Source organism: Gallus gallus, chromosome 1 (assembly GCF_016699485.2).
Source record: "Gallus gallus isolate bGalGal1 chromosome 1, bGalGal1.mat.broiler.GRCg7b, whole genome shotgun sequence".
NCBI classification, from domain to species: domain Eukaryota; kingdom Metazoa; phylum Chordata; class Aves; order Galliformes; family Phasianidae; genus Gallus; species Gallus gallus.
Window position 1 is genome coordinate 84,518,404 of NC_052532.1, and position 24,948 is coordinate 84,543,351.

The 24,948-nt window shown below is 43.3% G+C and overlaps 2 protein-coding genes across 5 annotated transcripts in view; one reads left to right on the plus strand and one right to left on the minus strand.

The window, feature by feature from the left end:
• Window positions 1-24,948, minus strand: part of COL8A1 (collagen type VIII alpha 1 chain) — an 89,131-nt gene that overhangs the window by 6,682 nt on the left and 57,501 nt on the right. For all 4 annotated transcript variants that reach the window (NM_001293134.2, XM_004938241.5, XM_040697994.2 and 1 more), the window contains one exon: window positions 567-882. In NM_001293134.2, coding sequence (NP_001280063.2) covers window positions 567-879 — 313 coding nt within the window. In that variant the 5' untranslated portion in view covers window positions 880-882. The remainder of the gene's footprint in view (window positions 1-566; window positions 883-24,948) is intronic.
• The window catches only part of DCBLD2 (discoidin, CUB and LCCL domain containing 2), a 310,431-nt gene continuing 288,013 nt past the window's right edge, over window positions 2,531-24,948 (plus strand). Inside the window, exons 1-2 of the mRNA XM_046939846.1 lie at window positions 2,531-2,882; window positions 5,336-5,485. The gene's annotated coding sequence lies outside the window, so the exon portion shown is untranslated. The remainder of the gene's footprint in view (window positions 2,883-5,335; window positions 5,486-24,948) is intronic.

Sequence of the window (24,948 nt, forward strand, 5' to 3'; positions counted from 1 at the left end):
GAAGAGGTTTCGGGGCAAAAGATTTGACTGTTCTTTGGGACGGGGAAACCCTCTCTCTGCACATTTTGTGTTTTATGCACGCAGAGAAACTCCTTTGCTCACAAGACAGGTTGGTTTTACCGCAGAGAGTTATTCTTGTCCAGATACTCCAGAAATAGACCCTGAAATCCTCCCTCTGCCACTGAAACCAGTGGAGACTGTGGTTACTCTGAAATTCTAAAACACAAAGCATTAACCAGCTGAGGTCACGCAGACACATGCTGTCCCCAGAAGGGTTGTGTGGGCATTGCTAGTTTGGATGTTTTTTGTTGCTTTCTTAAATATCCTCATATTTTCCAAACTTTCTTTACTGAATACTGAATACTGAAAATGCTGGTAGGTGCAGAGTTGTGCAGTAAGTCCTGTGTGTTCAACACCTCAGTCCCATAGATAATCAACAGAAAGATGACTTAGAGAGTCAGAAAAGCAAATCTACGCCACATCCAGCTGACAGCAGCCCACTCAACCAGGGGCAAACACTGATGTGTGGAGTGTGACAGAGCCAGACTGGTGAGGGACATGCCTACCTTTTTCCTTCTTGGGAGCCATGTCCTTGCCGAGCATTGGCACCTGGGGAACCTCCTTCATGTACTGAGGCAGGTGGGGGTACTCTTTGCCATACTGCATGTGTGGCACCTCCTTGCCCATGTGCTGCATCGGGATGCCTTCCTTGCCCAGCGGCATGTGAGGTACTTGTTGTCCGAGGGCTTGGTACTGGGGCACCTGGGGTGGCAGCTGCTTGATTCCATAGTAGACACCACCCTGAGTGGACCTCACCAGCTGCAGGGAAATGGCAACAGCCACTGCCAACAGCTGTGTGGGAATGAGCAGCACGGCCATCACCTGTGGGAAAACAGAAAAAATCACAGTTGGCAGAGATTGTTTTCTGCTGTTATGAAGGCGTTGGACCATGTAGTGACATCTCGCTTAATTCTTGTGTTTTGCTCCTGCTTTGAGTTCTCTGTTAATTTGCATTTGGAGAAGGGCCTGCTCTTATAGAACATTATCCCTCACTTTCTCTGAAATCTAATCTTTCAATAATGATTAGTATGTCATTATTATCGAGAAAGGGTAATTTAAAACTGTGTAGAAAACAAGGATGTAATCAGCAGCTGGGTGTATGATGGGAGAGCAGTGGATGGTGTGTACCTTGACTTCAGCAAGGTTTGGCATCATCTCCTATAACATCTTTGTAATGAAACTTAGAAAATGCGGGATAGATGAGTGGGCAGTGAGGTGGATTGAGAAGTGTCTGACTGGCAGAGCTCAGAGGGCTGTCATCAGTGGTGCAGAGTCTGGCTGGAGGCCTGTAACTAGTGGTGTTCCCCAGGGGTCAGTGCTGGGCCTGGTCTTGTTTAACATCTTCATCAACAACATGAATGAAGGGATGAAGTCCACCACGTCTGCTGATGATACAAAGCTGGGAGGAGTGGCTGACAAACAAGACCTGGACAGACTGGAGAGTTGGGCAGAGAGGAACCTGATGAAGTTCCACAAGAGCAAGTGTAGAGCCTTGCACCTGGGGAGGAATAACTGCATGCATCTGTACAGGTTAGGGGCTGACCTGCTGGAGAGAAGCTTTCCCAAGAGGGACCTGGGGGTCCTGGTTGACAACAGGTTGGCCATGAGTCAGCAGTGTGCCTTTGTGGCCAAGAAGGCCCATGGTATCCTGGGGTGCATTAAATGAGCACGGCCAGGAGGTTGAGGGAGGTGATCCTCTCCCTCTACTCTGCCCTGGTGAGGCCTGTGTCCAGTTCTGGGCTCCTTGTTTCAAGAAAGACAGGAATCTCCTAGAAAGAGTCCAGTGGAGGGTAACAAAGATGACGAGGGATCTGGAACATCACCCTTATGAGGAAAGGCTGAGAAACCTGGGACTCTTCTGTCTGGAGAAGGCTGAGAGGGTATTTCTGCACTTTTTATAAACATCTAAAGTGCAGGAGTCAAATGGATGGGGCCAGGCTCTTTTCAGTGGTGCCCAGTGGCAGGACAAGGAGCAACAGGTGCAAACTGGAACACAGGAAGTTCCATACAAACACCGGGAAGGACTTCTGTACTGTGAGGGTGACAGAGCAGTGGCCCGGGCTGCCCAGAGAGGTGGTGGAGTCTCCTCTGGAGAAATTCTAACCTTCTCTGGACACCTTCCTGTGCAACCTGATGTAGGCAACCTGCTTTAGCAGGGGGGTTGGACTCAGTGACGCTAGAGGACCCTTCCAGCCCCTATGACTGTGAGTTGTGGTTCTGCGATTCTGCCATTTCCCTACATCTGCTCTTCAGGAGGCTTTTCTCTCCGTCCATGTTGTCGCCGTTGTCATTAAAACAACCAGCGTTAATATTTTCAGTAACGATCCTAAACAGACAAAGCAAACCACAGAAATCAGAACGGAGGGCAAACAAGCCGAAGCAGCAGCGCAGTGCAGGCGAACTAACGCTAGGTGGAGCGGACGTCCCACGGCTGCCCTTCGCGCTCCTTCCCGCGCCGCAGCGGCCGCGTGGCGAAGAAAGCGGAGCGCGGAGGCTCCGGGGCTGTGGTGCAGCTCAGGCCGCGTGCAAGGCCAGCCTGCACCGGGGCAGCCGTTGGGGCTCGTCTGGTAGCTTGAGCTGCGCCCGTGGGCCAGAGAGACCTTCTTGGAGGGCTCTTCTGTTGGCCTCTTTCCTTCCATACCACAGCTAGTAACTATTCTCCATCTGCCTGCAGCAGGCGGGGTGACGCCGGCCTCAGTGTGCAGGGAGCGCTCCCTGTGGCTGGAGAGCGTGCAGCTCTGTGGGGGTCTGCTCTGGATGAAAAGCATTGCTCGTGTGATGGGAAAATCGCCATGGAACCTTTGGAAGAAAAGCAGTACAAGGTGCGGGATAATTTGAGGCTGTTGTTGAAACCTAAAAGTATGAAGGGCAGGGCGGATTTGGAAGAACGAGGTTATTAAATTATTGTTTTGGCCACTTTGCTGTTTTGGTGGCCAATTTTTTTATTTTTTCTTCAAAAAAAAAAAAAATTGCTTTGGTGGAATTAGTGGAGAGGGAAATAGGTAAAATTCCTTTGGACTTAATCTTTCTTTCTGTTTTTCTTGCAAGATGTGGTTTTTGTGTGCAAGTGGGAGCCATTGGAAGTAATTGAAGTAAATTCTTATGGGGAGGCACCAGTCTGTCCACGGTGTAGAGGGAACTGAACCTCTCCGTGCTTGCCACCGAGCCCCGTGCCCACCAAACCTCTCACAGTGCACCTGCAGGCACAGCTGCACGCATGTGAGGTGCTTTTATGTGCCCGCTTGTGTGGAAATTCTGAGGGCGATCCAGCCAGAGCTTTGAGAGATAGGAAGGCTCCAGAAATGAGGTGACCTCACTACATCTGTGTTTCCTTTCAAGTCTTTTTGACTCATCGTAACCAAAACAGCGCGGCCTGGAAATGACAGATTGCTTCTAATCTATTGACTTTGGCTGGGGCCAGTGGCTGTGGAGTGGAAAGTAGGGGGTGTATTTACTGAGTGACCTTGGGCCCAATGGGCCTTGGCTGACATCGCTGTGAGAGGAGGTCAGCGTCTCCCCAAAGGCCTCACGCATGCTGTCGGGGTCTTGGATCCACTGCAGGAACCTGGGAAGGGGCCGTGCTGGTTGGTGGCCATGCAGCTCCCACAGGAGAAAGAGTCAGGCAAAATTAGCCTCGATGAGCGTGATGAAGATGTGTTTGTGTCTGCTCCTGCAAAATGCCTCTCAGCTTCTAGGAAGCTATTAGCGTCTTTAAATGCCTAAAAGCTGCTAAAGACCTTGGTCTTGGTTTTTAGATGTGTGTAGATCCTAACTGTTGGTTAGGTCCATTGGAGCTTATGAATAGCAAAAGCAGATTTTGACTGCAGTGGCACAGTTTAAGGACAATCCCAGAGACAGGAAGAGAAAAATACATGCTGAAGATGCAGCCAAAGTGTAAGATTCTCCACACCCTTCACCCATATCTCAGCAATTTTGGGATGACCTCCAAATGCAGTATGATCCAATGTGCTTTCAGAAGTATCTGTCAGCAGAGTGATAAGCTGACTTTGGAAAGGGATTTTCCTGGGCTTCTGTCAGAAAGAAACAAGAATGTGTCTACATGTTTATGACAGGTGAATCCATGTGTGCATGTGCCTTTAGAGAAGCCAAAGACTTGAAGTAAGCAAAAATTTACCTAAACTGTTAGAATGTCTGAGGAAAGAGGGAGGAAAAGGTGCTGTGTGCCAATGCACAGCCAAGCATATGTCTCTCCCTCTCTAGTAGATGCAGTGTGGTACATCATTTTGCTCCTGTCATTCAGATAGTAAATATTTTGCTTTACCTAGGGTGGGGCAAGCAACTGGAAGGCAAAGGAAAATTATCCCAAGCCACAATATTTAACTGCTTGTGTGTGAACACATGTGGATCTCTCTGTGGGTGAGAGAGAGTCCATGGAAAAAAAAAATATGCATTTTTATGGGCAAAGCTCAAGTGAGAACATTTCTCAATAATCTCTTTGGTAGAGCTTTTCTCCTGAGAAAGCTGGGGACCTCCCTTAGGCTGTTTGTGTTTGTCAGCAGAAACCGAAGACAAAACAAAATGTACCAGCACTCATAATTCTTATATTAGTGTGAAGAAATAATGGCTGTTTAGCCTAATTGGGTGAGGAATGTATGGAAAGAGTGATGCCCGTCTAGACTTGAAATCATAGGTGGTCTTTGCAAAGGGTGGAAACCAGACCTTGATTAATCAGTTGTTACAGGGAAATGACTGCTTTGCAATCAGTTTTTGGGTTACATATAATTTACCAGTGTCTCACAATCCGTAGGACATTTGCCCAAAGACTAGTTCTACTGGCTTCAATTGCCAAGATGTTGCTTTTTCGCTGCTGGGTTTCTCCAAACCGCACGAGGCATGAGGAGTGTATCAAAGTGACCTGAACTCTTCTGTCCTGAAGTCCTTTCCATGGGGGAGCTGCGGGGACCTGCTCCCCACTGCACCAAGGGCATGGGCTGGCCAGTGCTCAGATTGCCATGTGGACTTGACTGCTGGAAAACTCACAAAGTAGGCGTCCTGATGTCTCTGGGTGGTTTGCACCCAGAGGAGCGCTGCTAAAAGTATTTGGTGCCAAAAAGCTACATTCTCTGCAATGTTTTTGGCTTGAGATCAAGACTGGCTAGGAACTTCTAGCTACTTTAGGATTATCCTTGGTAACTAATCACGTTACCAAGCATTTACAGCAGTGTACTCAGGGATGGCTCCTGTCTTGGGAACTGGGGGTTCCAATCCCACCTGGGATCTCCTGAACCTCACTCGAGTCTCTCCCTGTCTACAGAGGAACATAGGGACAGCAGACAGCCATGGAAGCAGCCATTAACGTGCTTCAGAGTGAGGAGTAGCACAGCTGCGTGGCAGAGCGCTGGCAGGTTCAGATGTACAGCAGCCCTCCACAGGGACCCCCCTGGCTCCCAGCTCACAGACAGAGGTAAGTGGCAGCTGGTGCCCAGCCAAGTAGAGGCTCACTGCAGGTGGTAGCCATTTGCTTTCTGTTTTCATTTCTGGTGTTACATTGGTAACAAAAAACTTGTGCTGCTACCATGTTGTGTGACTTTGTTCCTTAAGCCTCTGGGTTACACCTGCAAGCATGTGGATACCTCCACCTAGCTAGCTTTCTTCTGAGAAATGTATCACAAAATGACAAGAGCAGCCATCAGAGCTTTAGATAGGGTGGTTGCTCAGCACTGGGGAGTGGCTGGGGTGACTACCACTGGGAAACGCCTTTATTTGTGAAGAGTCAAGTAAATGTGGCCCTCATTCTTGGAAGCATCATGGCAATGGGTAAGTGACTTGAGCAGTGTCCTTCCTAGCACATCGTTGTCTGCAGTTTTCAGACTTGATTTCAAAACTTAATCTCAGCTAAAATTAATCTCTGCATCAGTGGTCCTCAGTGCCTTTGAGGAGTAATTTGTCCATCACTGAATACTTTCTGAAGGGATTTGGGGATGCGCTGTACTGCACAGAGGTTGAATTTTAGTGACAAGTTGTATTTCCAGGGGCAGGAAAGACTGACAGCCTTCTGCTTGCCAAATAATTTTGTTTGCTTAGTGCTTAGGATGCCATAATACGTGCTTTACCACTTGAAGGTGAAGCACTCTCCTGCCTTTCTGTGCCAAACAATGTTTTATGTCATTTGGACAGATGTTTTCACATTTGCAATCAAACTAATTAAACCTCTAATTTAAAGTTTCTTTTTGAACGTTCACTCACAACCCACGTATAAACAGGAAGTAAGGGCAACAAAATGCAGCTTGGCACAAATTTCCCCTCAAACTTCCAATTTACCAATTTAATCTTAAACCTTATTTTTGGCAATAGTGAGCATGAGGGAGGTGGGGAAGTGACCCCGTCCATGGGTCCATGGGCTCCGTTGTGCTGCCAGGAGGAAATGGCTCTTTCATGCCAGGCTCAGAGTGTCCTTCACCATTTTGCTCTGACAGTGCTTGGTGTTAGTGGGGACAACAGCGCCTGGTTCTTGTGGGTGAAGAGTTTACCTTGCCAAAGGGCCTGAGTGCTCAGCAGGGAAGACTGACCGACCGTGGCAAACTGGTGTTTGTTGAATGCGGTCCTGCATTCTTGTCTCCTGTGAGATTCTCCCACAGAGATCAGGTTTGTTTATTTTCTGCCTCCCTCCTTTTCACTGCTCCCTCCAAGGGATCAAAGTAGTGTTGAGTGTTTGTGCTCTGTTTGGGTAACTGAGAAACAGCTATTGTTCAGTACGTTAAAAATAAATTGAATCATTTTGCTGAAGGTCTACAAACTGCAGCTGATTACCATGTGGTATTTAGTAAATCTAAGACAGTCATACCACGGATTGTCACAATAAACATTTTTAAATGCACACATGCATAAACTTGCTGCGAGTGGGGAATACTCAATACGTGGCAGATGCTATTTCTGTCTTTAAGTCAAAATGATGCCTAAAGTTGCTTTCCTGGAGAAGCGTGAAAGCATCTCAGTAAATGGCTTAATCTTAATAACAGATAATCATCTATAAGCTGCCCTTTGCTTCATGGCAATTATGTGATCTTTTCTCACAGTGCCTGGGGATGTTTCCATTTATTCATTTGTAAATCCATTTCCAAAGATGAAGCAACTGTTCTGCTCCAGTCTTTTTCCAAGCAGATCTGTGCGTGTGCTCAGGCTGGATAGTGAGCTGGCTATCGGGATGGAAATGGCACCCTTTCACTGACCCCTTTCCTACTTTCAAACAACTTACATTCACGAGTGTGTGTCTGTAGCTACATGTATAGTATTTGTCTACCTGCAGATAGTTCTGTGTGCATGTGTGTGAAAGCACATCCTGTGACTGGAAGCAGCAGATGGGAAGGGGAAGTGAGGCCATGTAGACCTAACTGTGCTCTCCTTGGTCTTCTCTGTGCACCTGGAGGGAGGACCAGCTTAGGGGAATGTTAGCAGAAAAGCATGTGACTGTAATTATGGGATTAGAATTAATTATGGGTTGGATTTAGTGAAGACCTGCCTTTGAATACATTTTCCTGCCATGCATCACGTGCTTGAATCCTCTGTCTAATGCTCTCTTCTGGGCCATTTGCCTGCAGTCTTGGTCAGATGGCTTTGATGGAGACACCTTCACCACTGGCCACGCCACCGCCCCATAAGGCAGCTACACACACAGAGTGATCAAATCCCAATGCTGCTTGTGTGCTTATCAGCTCTGGTGACCCTCCTGGTGCACTGCCCAACACGGGTTGAACCTCACAACATTACTGACCACAAAACAGCCTCCCTTTTCAGCTGCCCCCTTGCTCTTGGTTTTACTTCACCCCTCATGATGTTGTGCTGGTAGCATGCAGGAAAAGCTCCCCAAATTGTATTGATCTGCAAGGTGTTTCTTAGCATTTCAGTATTTTAATACAAGACAATCTAGCAGTCCTGCTGTAAATTGTACTCACTGTAAGAGGCAAAAGAGTTTTGCAGTTTGGTGCCTTTCTGTTCAGCCAGCTGCAGCTGACAGGGGCTCTAACAGGTGCCCCAGCTGAGCTAACTGCAGATCTGATGCCGGTCCTGTTCTGAGGGTTGGCTCTGAAGTGCGTGGGTGGAATGCCCCATTGCATCAGGTGTGTGAGTAGGCAGAGGGAGGCAGGAGGCTGCTCCCGGCTCTGGCAATTATTTGAACTAAATATGACTTGAGTCTTCACCCAAACATAACTGGTAAAGAGTGTTCTCAGGGATATCTGCTGGTTTTACTCTCAGATAACTTTTAGTTGCTCATTTGATGAATGGAAGTATTGTACTCTAAGTAGGAAAGGTGTCAACATCATGAAATCTCACTGTGTGTCTAATTCTGGGTACAGTCTTCTTTGTTTGAAGCCTTTGTTACAGAGAAACTTCATTTTATGTGTCCCTTCCCACTGAATGTACTTAGCCTTTGCAGCTTGCATTTACTTTAACAGTCCTGGAGTTCTTGAACTCTAAAGTCAGAAATCTGTGGGACTGAAGTATTTGGCTTGATTCATCTGAAGCAATTTATTGTTCTTTGTGACTCCTGTTGCAATCCTGTGGCCTTGCACTGCCTTCTTGCCATAACATTTGCTTGACTGCCTCTTTCTGAAACTAGCAAAGCACAGCATTGCCTGTTCATTTTCCCCCTTCGATAGTATACAAAATGTGTTTTCTTAGCTCTTGTCCTCATGCTTTTTCATAATTTTTTCTTTCTAAATAAAAGCAAAAGGCTTTGGAGACTCCATTTTGGAGACAAATTATTACCAATTGCAGTATTTCCCTTTGCTCTGCTTTGATGAGCCTGTCAAGGGAAAGATCAGCTCTTCTCTCCCTTATTTTTTCTTTTTTGTTGTGTTCTGACTTTACAACACTTCAGAACCCCAAAGTCCCAGTCCAAGGGAGATATGAAAACAATAAGAAATGTCTGTAAAGTATTTTTCTTGAAAGAAGCCTCCTGATTGTTAGAGCATTTTTATTGGGAGGGTATTTGCCACTGAAAGATTCCTGCCCTTTGCCTACTTTCCCTACCTTTGCTTAAACAGTGGAAGAAATTATCTTGCCTTAGAAGGTTAAGTATACAAGACTATGCCACTCAGATAAAAATCAGTGAAGGATGTTTTAAAATTATTTAGTAACAGAAATTTCCCTATTTTATTGTCAAATGCTGAAGATATTGTCATATTTGTTAGGACATGCTGATCTTAGTCGTGACCTGACACTACTTCATTCCCACAAATCAAACAGATGTTATTCTATAATCCTACTCCCTAAATGGGCAAGTCTTATTTTCATTCTTATAAGTCTAGATGAAGACTAAGATGACAATAACCACAGCTAAGCTCTCATTCAGTTAAAATGCTTTAAAAACTGGGCTGTTTTTTCTTCTGTTTTTTTAAACACCCTTTGTTTTCTGGGTCAAATGTGTGGGCTAACGTAAAACTGGAAGTTGCTGGATGGTTGACTGGTGGATCTACCAGTGCATATTTCTTCCTAACTTGGCTCTCTGAGTGCCAGCTCTATCAAAAGCTCTAATAGATATCTCTGCACTGCCATCATGGCTGAACTGCACACCGGCCTTATGTTGTATCACGGGAGGTTCAGGTTGGATGTTAGGAAACATTTATTCTCAGCAAGAGTGGTGATGCATTGGCACATGCTGCCCAGGGAGGTGGTGGAACCATCCCTGGAAATGTTCTACAACTGTGCAGATGTGGCTCTGAGGGACATGGTTAGTGGGCATGGTGGGGATGGGTTGGTGGCTGGACTTGATCTGTCTTAGCAGTCTTTTCCAACCTTAATGATTCTATGATTCTATGTATCCCTGTACCACTCCAAACAGATCTGCCTATAAGAACCACCATCAAAAAACTATTAACCTGAGTTCTGAAACACTCATCGTAGGTTTGATTCAGTGAATATTGACAGTAAATGTTTATCAGGTCTGCCAAAAGAAAAATAATAGTTCTGAAAAACACATACATGTGCAGAGCTCTCCTTCACCCCCGACAAACTTATCCTGGATCCATGAAAATCTACATCTGTGCAAAATAAGGAATTACTCGACTTGGAGCCAGATTCTCTTCTCATAGAAACAAATACATTGTGTCCCCTCAACTTAAATTGCTTTGGATTTGACCCCTAAGATGCTACAAGACAGTATTTATTTCCTATATGCAATCCAATGTGCTGTGGTTCAAAGGACTTGAAATTACTGTATCTATCACCTTGGAATAACCCAACCAAGAGCCAAGGGAAATCAAAGCCAGGCACTGGAGACTAAATACTATCACTTGCTTAAATCTCACAACGCTGCTCCAAGAGAAACAATACAAAATGTTCAGCATAACCGTTTGGACTCGTGATCGGTAACTGTGATACTAGTGAAAATGAAAGGTCATAAAAAATGTCTGCAGTGGGAACTGGCACTTGCATTTCATGAGTACCGTGGCCAGGATGGAGGACTGCGCTGGTGATGGTAGGCTGAAGAACCTGATGCTACCAAACTTCTCCTCTGGAGCTGGTCGGGGCACCATCCTCATGTTGGTCGCTGACAGCATTACAAAGCAGAGGTGGGGTTGGAACTACGCAGGGTTGAAACTAGATGATCACTGTGGTCCTTTTCAACCCAGGCCATTCTATGATTCTATGATTTAGTCCGTAGATGAAATTCAAGTCTCTAATCAGGGACTGATTAGCTGTTGCCAAAGCTTCGAAACAAACTCTCCTGTGGCTTTGGTCCTCCTTGGCCTGCTGCACACCGTTGCAGCTCACCATCACCTGTAGCTGGCTGGCTGGGTCATGCCTCAGGGTAGAGAATGGGCGTGATGGTGCCCTTTGTTGAAAGAAGGAATTAAACCTCTCTGCTGCAGTCTGAGGATGCGTGTGCTTGAGCTGCTGATGGCACCTCATGGTTCGAAGGAAAAATTTGGCATGTACTTTTGAAACAGGATTACGGGCTATGAGCTGCATATGGAGGGACTTGAGCCCCTGCGCCCCGTTCACCAGAAGGCTCTTAAAACCACGAGAGAGCTAGGATTTAGGATGAAGTGCAATCTTCAGCTTTTCCTATTTGGCTGGCTTAGGCAGCCCCTCAAACAGTGGCTTTTGTGAATCCCACTTTGAGGCACTTAACTCCCTTTCGCACATGCACAAAGTCCAGGCATCTAATTCGGGCATGTGGACTCCATTATGGGGCCAGATGCAAACATCCCTTCATGGATTAGGATCTGAAAGATTTTAAATCCCGTATTGTCAATCATCTAAGGCCTCTGTTTTCCCTGCCTGGTCCTCCTTTTGTTTTAAATTCTGGATTTTTATTTTATTTTATTTTATTTTTTCAGGCAGATATGTATTTCTTTAATTCTTCTTGTATCTATTCAAAGGAGTGGTTAAGGCATGTGCTAGCTGTTCCCGGGGTGATGCGGTTAACACAACAAAGACTGACTTCAGAAGATCTACAGTTACAGAAATCATTGCACCTCAGTAAAATCCTATTCTTCCCCACAGACTTTTTCCACCAGATTCTTACTGCTGAGCACTGGAGCAAAAGATTCACAGCAACCTCCAGGCCATGGCTTAACCAAATTCAAAATGAGTCCACTAGGCAAATATTTCACTTGCAGGGAGACAGCGTTGGTGCTCCAAACAACAGTGTGGCTGTCAGCAGTCTTATAGGGACAGCTGGTTTGTTTGGGACTGTGGCATGGGGTATGCGGTCTAAGTTTGTTTTTTTGCCAGGTTGAGAAACTTGCTCAGATTTTCAGATGTTAGCAGAAATCATTAATAGAAATGCTTCTAAGATACTTTGCAGAAGACTCGTTTAACTGTACCAGAGCAATAGGTACTATAGAGTACATAATTGTGGTCCACAGGCTCAGAGGTTGGTTAGAGAGCTGCTTTCTTAGGGCCGAGCTTTTTATCAAACTTGCAAATTTTCCAACAAATTCAATAAAAGAATTGACAGGTTGGTTAGAGTGAACTCTACAGAACCATGCTCACAAGTTGTGCTAATAGTTATCCAGGTACTGACGTTTTCCGAAGGTGTATTTGAAGCTTTGTGAACCCCAAAAACCTTTGGCAAGCCACAGTACTTGAGTGAAATCTGGCCTATGTGTAGAGCAGCATAACTTTGTTGCTAAATACTGGATGGCAAAATGCTTCTAGCTGAGGAGGAGCCATACCAGCAACCCTTAACAGTGTCTGGGGATGGAAGTCCCTGCCTGCATATGCACGTGTATGCATGAAGATGAAAAACAGTTAGAACAATACAACAACAATAGTAATAATAATAATAATATAATAATAGTAATATAATAATAATAAAACTGAACACCAGAAACTCCAAAGTCAGCTTGCTGGTATTACTACACCTTTACCATTGAGTAGGATAACCATAGAATCACCAAGGTTGGAAAAGACCCACAGGATCACCCAGTCCAACCATCTGCCCATCACCAGTAGTTCTCACTAAACCACATCCCTCAACACAACGTCCAAACGTTCCTTGAACACCTCCAGGGTCGGTGACTCCACCACCTCCCTGGGCAGCCCATTCCAGTGCCATGTTGCAAGCACTGGCTGGCTGCAGCCTGAAGAATGCCTGAAGGAAAGCTGGGCTGAGATCTGAGGGGCAGAGATGAAGGCAATTCTGAGCTCCTACTGTTTTTGCAGCACTCTGCTTGCAGCTGAGGGGCAATCTAACCTCTTTCCTCTGAGAGCTCCTAGAAGGTGAGGGATTGCAGGCATCCCTATTTGCAATGGACAGCTCTTTCTTTTGATACTGTTTTCATCAGAGGTTTTTGAAAGTAATGTTTCAGAGAGGGGATGGAAGGCAAAATTATAGTTTTTCATCCCTTAAAACATTGTATGCAAAATGTACAAACTATTGACAAAAGGCAACACTGTTGTTTCTAAATGCAGATTTGGAAGGATCTGTAGAAAAAAATATGCTTCTCTTTTTCTTCTTTTTACCCCAAAAGGAACACCAGTCATCAGAGTTGCCAAGAAGGTAAAAACACACATACACACAAATTCAACCAAAGAAAAGTCCCCCAAACTCAGCATGCAGTATCTCATATTTTTTGTCAGTTTTATTTTTGCCTATTTAGGCTCTGGACTTGATTTTCTCCTAATGTGCGCTTGTACAAAACTCATAAATCACCTTTGAGAACTGCAGTTAACTTTTCCCTGCCTCCTTTTCCCGAATTCCTTGTTTTATCTCTCTTTTATCTATGACTAATAGCTACACCTACTTTCATCCCGTCTTGTACTTGTATTTATTCCCCAAAGGAGGAAGAGTCTCTTAACAATGGTCGGTTGAAAATTATTTCCTTTTTTTGATATAATATTAATAATTAGGTGCTGTTAGTCCTTTAGTTTGTGACAAAGTTCTTATCTTTATTAAATTTGACACTTATGATAAACTTGTCTTCAAAGGACTGAAACGTGATAAATGATCTGGAGTAGGATTTGTGCTTTTCTCCTCTTCCACTTGCAGTAATCAGTATACTGAGACCACACAACACTATTCTACATTCACACTATACTGATAAATGGCAGAAGAGAAGATAAACCTACTTATCTTTCCTTTGGAAATGCAAACTTATTAACACTATTGTTGAAGAATTTTCCTGGCTAGTAGGAAACTTATGTCTTATCAGTTCCCATGCATCAAGTACATTGGTAAATATATACATATATATACACACACACATACATATATGTGTGTGTTAAAAAAAAAAAAAAAGAGAGAGGAATAAGATTTCCTAGAGTTCAGTAATTTGTGCCTCTACAACAGTAAAGAAAACCCCATATGATCTGTAACAGATTTTTCTCAAGTGACTTGATTAATCACTTCCATGTGGCAGTTAGCAACATTAGAAGCTTGTGAAATTCAGCAGCCAGGGAACTGGCCACTTGTGCAGATTGGCAAGATGACATTTATAGACTACCCCATTATTTTTTTAATGAAAACTATAACCTGTATCAAACTCGATAGTTGTTAGATATTTTTATGTGGCCCTCAAAATATACACTTATATACCCAGGCAGTTAGCCATGCATTTGACCATGGCCTGTCTTTCTTGATCAAGCAAAACTACAAGGAGAAATTTGCTCAATTAGGAACTGAAGAATTTGGCTGTTTTACTAAATTCTTGGCAGTAGGCAAAATCTGGCCTTTCCAACACTAAGTGCCAGTGCAAAATATTTTGGCAAGGAACAAATGTCAAATTAGATCTACAAAATTCCCACTTTCAGGCAGTAAAATAGGAATCACTCTGGTTTAAATTAGCTTAAGGACTCCCAGACCCTGGTCTACTGCTGTGGAGTGCAGTGAACAGGTATCCACTTCTGGCCCTTGCTTTATTGTAGCACGTTGATTGTAATGGAAGTAATTCCTGCATATATGCAGAATAACCAACATCACTGAGTCCAGAAATTTCCCTAGCTGAATTTACTGATAATGGTGATATTATGCCAATTATGATACTTAAGTGAATCATAAATCATAGAATCATAGAATCATAGACTGGCTTGGGTTGGAAGGGACCTCAAGGATCATCAAGCCCTAACCTCCTGCAGGCAGGACCACCAACCTCCACATTTAATACTAGACCAGGCTGCCCAGGGCCCCATCCAACCTGGCCTTGATGCTAGATCAATTGGATGCCTAGTGCCTCTGAGCTAAAAGAAAAACTTCCAAAGATAGAAGAGTTTGAAGATAAGTGGGGGAAAGCCTTCCCTTTGATCTTTCTATCCTTCTTTCCTTCCTTCCTCCCTTCCTCCCTTCCTTCCCTCCTTCCCCTCTTCCCTCCTCCCCTCCTTCCTTCCTTCTTTCTTTCTTTCTTAGGAAGTCTTCTTTCTTCTTATCATTTGTTTCATCTATTCAGAACTATCCCAAAATCTTCCTGGAAACAGGGCTGAAGATGTCATGAGAACAGACATTATTTCACATATCTGGTATTTTTTTTGACTGGCAATGAAGATCCCCTTTAATTAAATGAAAGCAGACTTTTAGTGTCTGTTGATGTACAATCCTACAGGCAGTAGGAGAAGGAGGGAACAAAATGTAAAGTAAACCTATAAATTAAATTAAAATACATACTTATGTTCAGACTTGACTATTGTTTTACAAGGAACTCCCTAGGAAACAAGTACACGGATCCCATTTCCTGCAGGAGTTTGCTTAAAGCACTCATGGAACTGACGAATCGTACTTCAAAGATTTCTAGTTTAGCAAGGAGCGGGGCTGTAAATATTCTGCCCGTATCATTCACCATGGCTTTGCTGATGCTATCAGCCAGCCCACTTCATACCTGTGGAAAGGACTACTTCTCTTTGGCCTGCCAGAGAACTCTGCAGGCCAAGTGTCAACACTGTAATCAGCTCTATAAATCTAGATTATTTGTGCTGGAATTTCCTTTGCCATTGTGTTGAAGAAATTATTGACTTGCAGTACTCCACCAGTACATATGAAGCTCATTGAATTTTATTCTCTAACGAAAGCATTATTTCGTAAATGGAAAAAAAGTATAAATGTAAGCAGATACATATGGTTTTGATATTTGGAGCCATTTAATTATATCATCAGTTTTGCCAAATAACATGACATGGACAAGTTAGATGTTAGTCTTTTTTATAATTGAACCGAAGTGATCACGTATATTGTGTGCTGGCTACGCACAGTGTTGTGTTTGATCATTGTCCAACCCAAGAAAATTGGTGCATGAGAGGACCCAGGTCTTCAAAACGTGTTGAATTCATTACAAAGACGCTTCAAACTTACTCATTGTTCAGTCTTGTTCACTCTTGGTGATGATGCCTCACTGACTAAAAGCAATAAAGCAATGGTCCTAAATTGAGTTAGTTTGGAAAGACATGCAGCGGTGCCACACTTTTTCCTTGTAATATAATATAGATGATTCTTAATGAAGTTAGAAGGCTGCCATGTTCTAAAACACACATCCATGGCCTTGCTCAGCTGTGTGCCGCCAAAGCACACCCATAGAAATGAGCTGAGGTGGCAGAGTCCAGGTCCTGAAGAGCCAATTTGTTCTTGTGTTTCTTTTTTTACTTCAAGTATAACACAGCTACTATCCCTGAATGTAAGGCTGATGCTCTGAATCAAAATGGTGAAACAAGCGCATGCTGAGTCTTCTTTCTTTCTAACAGTGTTGGAGGGGAAGGGATTAGAAAATGATAATTGTAAATTGTGATAATTGTTCCTGTCTCCTAATTGAAAAACTTGCCCTTGAAAAAAAAAAAAGTAAGTAAAAAAGTAAGGAAATACCTGGTTGATATTTTTTCCCTATGAACTCTTAAGGACAGACTTAAATGTGCCAGAATCTCTGGAAAAGACCAAAAGCAGATTATAAACTGTGTGATATCGCTGAGTTAGTGAATGGACTGACCCCTGCCTCTGGGAAAAAATGACTACACAGGACTTGACTCCCATTTGCTTGGTCACATCACAACACGATGGCATGAGTGGCAAAACTCTGGCTGTGAGCCCCAGGCTGGTCTGTCCAGACACCATTGCTGAAGCTGCCGACTCAGATTTTGAAACAACTAGAGGATTTTAAGCATATGTGTAAGGTTGTTCAAAACTACCTCTCTGATCTTGGGCAAGCTGCTCAGAGTACCATTTTTTAATTTAATTACGGAAAAGGCAGACCTGACCCACCAGCCTCCGCTCTGTCTGCATGTATATATACATTGCCTGCTATTTCTCTCCAGCTCTGGCTTTTTTTGTGTGCTCCAACCTGTAGTGAGCATTGAGATGCTGCAACCTGGCTCCCTGGTTGTACCTGGGCTACTTGGTTTAGAGTTGGACTTAAGCTTTGATACCTCTGCAATATGCTGCAGATCCTCCTGGACTGTGGTATGGATATTGCCACATGTCACTATTCTCCTTCTGTTCCTCATTTGCAGAATGGTTCTGACACTCTTTACTTAGCTCTGAAAAGCATTTTAATGAGGGCTAGAGTGAGCAGTCAGCCTTCTCTTATCATTCTCATGCTTGTCTGTGTCTAACACATTTATGCAGAGAAGAAACTTGTGTTGGCAGTAAGCTCTTTCATGTACCACGTTGTTTCTTGGTCTCTGTGAACCTCTGACTTGAAATAAAACCACACAGAGACCACAAGCCACACTTGATGAGCAGACACATCGATTCAGGTTCTCTTCAGGGCTATGAAACCCGAAAGAATAAAGTTCCTCAAAATATATTTGTCAAGAAGATGGGCGCTCAAGATAAACAACATAGTAGGGGCCAAAAGAGAAATTAAAACAGGACATTCCGCCCATATGGCTTGCTTAAACAAAGTCAGATGGATTTGTCTCTTGGAATCCCAGGACTGGAGCTGCTTTTTAAATATAATTTCATAGTAGATGCTGCATTTTTGCTGCCTTTTTTTCCAGCCTTACTACTGCATGTGCCATATTGTCATATTGCATATTCTATTTGGTTCATGCGAACTGGACGCTGTATTTTCAGTTAATATGGACCTGTAGGTGCTAGCCATGGTTTTCCTTAAATCCTCACTGTATCACACAGGTTCTATATGCTATTGCAGCTTCTGCATTCATTGCTTGATCTAGGTAAACGCAATGACCTGTTGTTATGCTCCCACCCCTCACCACGAGCACTCCCCTTGTGCCTTTAATTACATTGGCTTCCAGGATCACTTGCCTTTGCTGTCTTAAAGGGACACATTTCTTTGTCTTCATGTTATCATTTATCCTGGGTTGGATCACTGTTTTGTATGTTTTGGAGCCTCCTGAGATCGTCTTGTTTTCGTACATTAACTATTAGCGCTGGCTTTAAAACCACCAAAGTAAGGTTTCAATTTTCTTTTTTTTTTTTTTTAGCAGAAATGTGCCAATCGGTCCTCTTCCAGAAATGCTCGAGTCCCATCCGGCTGCCCCCACCTCAAGGCTCAGCCGCTCGGGCTGCGCCCTATTTTTGGAGTTCACTATGAATTAAGGGCGAGGTAGCGCTAATGAAAGTGAAAGAGTGAAAAAAGAGCTAAGAGGGACAGTGGAAAGGGGCCTCTGAAAGCAGTGGAAAGGTTGGCACTTGCACAGTTGTACAAAGGGTATGCTGCTATTCCTAAGGACAATGTACTGTGTCTACAGCTGCCATTTGACACGTTTTTCTTTTTGGCACCACAGCCACAGGCTGGTGTACAGCTAGGCTCAAAGCAACACCATATGGAGCAGCTCAGGGACAGCCAGCTGGTGTGAGCAGTGTCACCTTTGTAAGCCTTGCATCGAGTTCTATTTGATTCCCTGTGGCAATCTTTAGAAGATGAAATGGAATTGACATTTGAAACTCATTTTCTATTATTTTTCTAATGCAAGTTTAGATACGAGTGGGTCCAGAGGAGGGGCCACTAAGATGATCAGAGGGCTGGAGCACCTCTCCTATGAGGAAAGGTTGAGGGAGCTGGGCTTGTTTAGCTTGGAGAAGAGAAGGCTCCACGGAGACCTCACTGTGACCTTCCAGTACTTGAAGGGAGCATATAAACAGGAGGGGGAACGGCTGTTTGTGAGGGTGGATAGTGATAGGACAAGGGGGAATGGTTTTAAACTGAGACAGGGGAGGTTTAGGTTAGATATTAGGAGGAAGTTTTTCACTCAGAGGGTGGTGATGCACTGGAACAGGTTGCCCAAGGAGGTTGTGGATGCCCCATCCCTGGAGGCATTCAAGGCCAGGCTGGATGTGGTTCTGGGCAGCCTGGTCTGGTGGCTGGTGACCCTACACATAGCAGGGGGATTGGAACTACATGATCATTGTGGTCTTTTTCAACCCAGGCCATTCTATGATTCTATGATTCTATGATTCTATGATTCTATGATTCTATGATTCTATGATTCTATGATTCTATGTTTACAAATCCTTATTTGTAACCAAGATAAAAAATGGATGGTTAACAAATATGTTTATAAAATCAAGCACAGTGAATCTCAAATGCTTCAGCAGTGCATTTGAAGAATTAGAACTAGAATCTTAGAATGCTTCTAATCAACGCGTACATATTTAGCTACCGATGTGTACTACTGCCAATTCGAATCTTCGCTGGAGCAATCTTTGAGCAGTATGGGAAATGCAGCGGCTTTTCCTGGGGAGTCAAAGCTCTGAGAGCTCAGACGGCTCCTTACTGCAGCTGCCCCTTGGTGGCGTGAGCGATCCACTGGAGCACAGGTACAACCCTGACAGTTGCTTGACATTACTTTTAAAGCTAAATAATAAAGACGTGTCCTCGTAATTGTCATTTATTTGGGTGCTACTGGTGTCATGGCTACACCTTCACATAGTGTTTGCTGGGATGCAGCTGTGTTATACTGCCTGCAAGCCAGAACTATCATGTTATGATTAATGAGAGACAGCTACTTCAAAACAGCATATTCCTGGCGTTGGCCAGGGCAAATCTGATACAAGCTGAGCCTTAACAAATAGAGTCATAGAATCATTTAGGTTGGAAAAGATCCTCAAGATCATCAGGTCAAACCACCAACATAACATTACCAAGCCCATCACTAAACTGTGTCCCTTATTGCCACGTCTACGTGTCTCTTAAATACCTCCAGGGATGGTGACTCCACCGTTTCTCTGGGCAGCCCTTGCTAATGCCTGACCACCCTTTCTATGAAAAAATTCTTCCTAATGTCCCACCTAAACCTCCCCTGTGGCAACCTGAGGTTATTTCCTTACATCCTATCACTTGTCACCTGAGAAAAGAGATGGACTCATTTTTCCCTTTCAGTCCTTTCTGGCTTTCTGTCTTCTAGTCTTTGTTTAGTTTTTCAGACACTATCTCTTGTTCATCAGAAGGCAAGGGGCTTTGTTTTCTATCTAATCCAGAAGTGGATTGTGGTGGAATGTGCTCTGCTTTGAGCTGGAAGAAAGTGTCGAACAGCAGCCCTTTGATCTTAATCTTTTCATATTTAAGGAAGAAAGAAAATGAACTTTGAGTGTCTGCGGTTCCTTTGCAGCTATACTTCCTATTTAGGAGTTATATTAATTCCTGTCTAGGTTTAAGCACACATAAAAGGGTGTTTGCATCCCACATTTGACCATGGTAGGAGAAGGCAATGTTATGCTGTGTGTGGAGGTGTTTATTCTGCTCCATTCAGTATTACTAAATCTAACAGCAAAATCCTCCATCTGTAGGTAGAAAGTGAGGGGGGAGAGGAAATAAAGAAGAAGGGAAAGTCAAAGGAAAGGGCCGGGAGAGATCTTCTGCATTTAGCTCCTCACAGCCACTGCACACTTGTGTGGGCCTCTCTTACTCTTGTAAGCCAGGTGGAAGAAACAACTGGTGCAGTGAAGAAAATCCAGTGAAGGAAGTCAGCAACAAAGTATGGTTTGGGCTGTGTTTAGTAGCAGCTAGGACAGTTTCTCCTGAGCTTGCAGGAAAAGGTTCTCAGAGCATCCAGGCAGCTGGGGCTGGAAGCAGATCTCTCATAATGCTGTCAGCAATGGCAGGGAAACCCCCAGGTGCCTCTCTGCACCTGTAGGCACAACACAGGCTCAGGTGGTTGGCTCTTGTAGTGTGCACAGCAACATCCCACTGTATGATTGCTAAGACTCATATGGAGTTGCAAAGATAGGGACGCAAAGCAAAAGTCTGTTTGAAAGATTGAAGGAACATACTGTACAAAAAATTGAGCCAATACCTGTATCACCTATCCTATTTTTACTATTTAATCCTATTCACACTCCTAAGGTATGTCTGGATATTCCACTGCCCATGAGATGAACTCAAAAAGAGGATGAACATCATTTTTTTTTTCTAATTTGTTGCTTCAGCAACGCAGGCCTGAGATGATGGAAGCAGCAATTCCACAGAAAGCAGTGACTGCACTCACTACAGAGCTACAGAGGTAGTAAAACTCTTCTTCAACTTTCTGAGGTTAAGTACTTCCAGCAAAGCAGTCTCCACTTCATTTACATTTAATTGAGACCAGGAAACAAGAATGTCACCATCAGTATTTCACAGGCCAAAGCTAAGCTTTTCCTAGAGGAGATGTTATATGTAACAAAACCCAAAGGAGAATGAATTTGGACAAAAATTATAAAACACATCAGACTCCTCCAAGTATCTTTTGTTTCAGCTACAGACTGTAGAAGATTTCTCATAAGGCATTTGACATTGTAATGTGACCATGCAATGGATGAAAGAAGAGGAATATCACCTTTCAAGAGTTAACATTTTCGGACTCTTCCTCCCCGTGCTAAATTCGATACTGCATTTTCAGCAACAAAAGTGCAGGCCACTTAGATTAGCTGAAGCAGGGTAAGCCTTTTAGATTATCAAATGTCACATGAAAAAATACCAGGGAATCTGGGAATGAGCATGTGTTAATGCTTTACTAGGGTGGCACGTCCTCAAATAATTGTAGGCAGAGCTTCCCGTGTTCTTTCAGGCTGAGCTGAGATGCCAAGCATACAGAACTGGAAGCTGTCTATCAGGGTGTTTTGGTTGGTTTTTTATTTGCTTGATACAGACAGCAGAGACAAAATACCAAAAATGCCTGAAGCCCTTATGACCTTCCACTGCAAACTGCAAACTTTGTCCAGTGAACTCAAATTTCTATTTACTCTGTCAGCAGCCTCCACACTGCTGCTTTTTTTTCTGTCTTCCTAGTTTATCATGTGCTGGGAGACAGCTTCACAGGCACTGGGCAGGAGGGGGAGCCTGAGCACATTCCAGATCCTTTGCAGGTTCAAAATACTAAGTCTGTGTGCCGTGGATTGCTTAAGAATACCCGTCGTGCAAGCAAAGCAGCATGCAAGCAAGTATTCTGCAGCCATCAGCTGGCATGGCCCATGTTGTGTGCTGATGCCATAGTGCTGCCTAGCTGGCTGCATTTACACTGTCTCCCATTTATGCCAGAAATTCTCAGGCTACTATGGAGTAAAATGGTCCAGAAATGTGTCCAGTAAACTCCTGCGTCAGCTTCTCAACGAAAACATCCCTGATCTCTGCACTGTGCTCTGGTATTCCTCCACCCCTGGTAAAGCATGAGCTAGACTGCTACAGGGAACAAGTACAGGGGAGATTTTAGTTGTATCAAACAGAAAGTGTTCCTATGGATTACTACTATGAACTATAATATTGGACACTGTTTGTGTATCTATTGCAGTTCAGAAAAGATAAGGATATCCTTAACCTGCTACTTGAATAAATCCCAACAGCTGCATTGAACTCCTTTGAAACTAAACAGAAAGTTGAAGTGTATAGCAAGTATTTTAGCTGACGGTTCACTTACCAACCTGATATATTTGTGAGCTAACTACTAACTGGGTATTCTTTGTGACTGTATTTCAAGTTTTACTTTGTACTCTGGTAGTGCTCTCTGAACTTTGCAAGACAACATTCTTGCATCTGAACTCTCTGGGTTTAGAAAATAGGACAAAAATGTGACATTTCTGGAGAGACTCCCGCACAGAAAATGCATTGGTGTTTCCTAAAGAAACTCAATTCCACAGGGAATTGCTGCATTGACAAATCATGCTAATGAGGCTTTTGAAAGAAGGAGGTGTGCTTAGTGCTACTTATCTCTGGACATAGAAGCTGTGGGAGAACATGTGGAATACGTTTGCAACGTGATGACTGCAGCTATATGTTCTATATGTTGCTGTTACTGAACTATCTGTTATCAAACCACACACTTCAGCACATAGCCAAGGGATTTATGCTTACTGCAAAGCCCATTAAAAGACTTGCAGTTTCCCAAATCAGACAGACATGTTGCCTTCTATAGCTTGCTGTTATCAGGATAAAAGTCTGCCTTTTTTTCAGCCTAAGCACATTGATTTGGCTGATTCTCCTCACATTGCAAAGAGGCAACAAAACATTAATGGCAAGCTTGTCTCCGCAGACCAGAAGTGAGCTTGTCCGTGTGTGCACGTGTGAGGTGGGCTGGGGAGCCGGGGACCGGAGCGGCAGAGAATTTGCAGAGCAGCAGGTCCTATGGGGCTCTGCTTTGCACAGCCTGGGGTCATAAACATGTCATCATGGTTGCTAACAGCAGGCAGGAGGTATCTGTGGAATCGCCCCAAATGGAATGATTTGTGGAGGCAAGTTCATCTTGTCATTTTTCTGTGCTCAGAGTACCAGAGCTTAATGTGTCAGTTATCACTACTAAAGCCCAAAAGAAACCCCTCTTCTTCAAAATGCAGACAAAAGCAACCCTTGGGTATATGCACAATAATGTTTGGATTAGTTAAAGAAACCACATTTGCCAATAGGAAAAGAGAAGTAAATTTCTAAGCTATTGAATAACACTGCTATGCTTGGAAGGGATTTTTTCTTTTGTAATTCCCTTTTAATTTCCTCCCATCAGAAGTGCTGGGAGGAATCTGAAGCTAGGTTTTCCAGAGTGACTAAAGGAGCTGGGCCACTGACTCCTGTTGAAAAATCAATGGACCTGGAAATGTAAGATAACATTTTCATAAATGCATGAATGATTTGAGGTTTAAATTCCTTAAAACTCTTTAGGACTTCCAACTCCCCGAGTCAGACAGGGAAAAGAATGATTAGCAAACTAATCGCTATTAGCACACATGTGGAGATTGCATGGAGGAATGCAGAGCACAGGAAAATGAGGAGGAATCTGAGGACAGAGAAGAAGACGATGTTCCTAAGATTTAAATACGAAAGCATGAAAGGCAACGGGAGAAAGGACAGAGAGAAAGAATACCAAAATAAACAAACTGAGATATTACTTTCAATCACTTAGATTTTCCTTTGATTTCAAGATCAGACCTCAGTAAGACCACATAAAATTGAGTAACTTCATCACCTGACTCAGTGCCTACAAATTCAGCACGATACATTTCTTCATTCTCCTTCTCGATCAGATTATGGAGTGTCTGAAGTTGAACTAAACTATGCATTCTGGTAACCTTTCAGTATAGTTTTATTTTCTTCATTTCAATTGTCTTTTTTCAATTTAAAAATATTATTCAAATACCACATTTGGATGGGTAGTGACTACCATGACACTGTGTAGAAAACCAAAGCAATTTGAAGCGAGCTAGACATTCTGAGTACATTTTTAAAATACCTTATTGCTTAAATAAAATAAACTTAAATCCCTTAGTCTAGCAATTACTTTCAGATGTCTGATTGTTTATTTTTGAAGAACTGTCATATCAACCATATAGAACTGATGAGCCCTAGTTTGATATGTTCACGAACTTTCTCTAACATCTGCTCCCTGCCTTACGTTGGGAACTACGTACTCATCTTCACTGTCTCTTGTATTTATCTTAATTTTGCTGCATTTTGTTTTATTGGAGAAAAAACTTAGCAGAGCTGTTTGTGGCAGGGTTTAGTTACAGGAAACCCAAAAGCTGAGCCCCAGTTTCAGCTGAGACAATTAGACTGTTGATTTTGGTAGGAGCTCAGGACTTCTATTGGACCCAAATGCCTTTCAAGTCTAATTGCCAGTTGATGCTCAAGTCTGAAAATTTTCTGTATTCTCACTACAGATTTGGGGCTTTGTTTCCTTTTAATTTGAGGGCTATTTCTATCCAGATCTGAATGTTTTGCTGAAATTCTTCTCTATTCTCTGGAATAGATTAAAAAGAAAAAAAGAAGGAAATAACATTTTCCAGAACTTTCAACCTTTCTCTAGTTCTCTCTTTTTTTTAATTCTCCGTGCCTTGATATCTCTGTGTTGTAGAGGACAGTATTTTTTTTTTTTTTTTCTGAAAGCAATTTTGCCTTGCATGAGAAGTAGCAGGTACTGATTTGCAATGACTAAGTTAACCGTTGCTTTTTAATGCCTGGTACATATATTGAGTATTGAATCCTATTTCACCAGCTGTAGGCGAAGGACTCTGAGGTAGTGAACAAATGGTACATTTTTAAAAGTGATCAATATTACAATATAATGCTGGATAATCTCTCT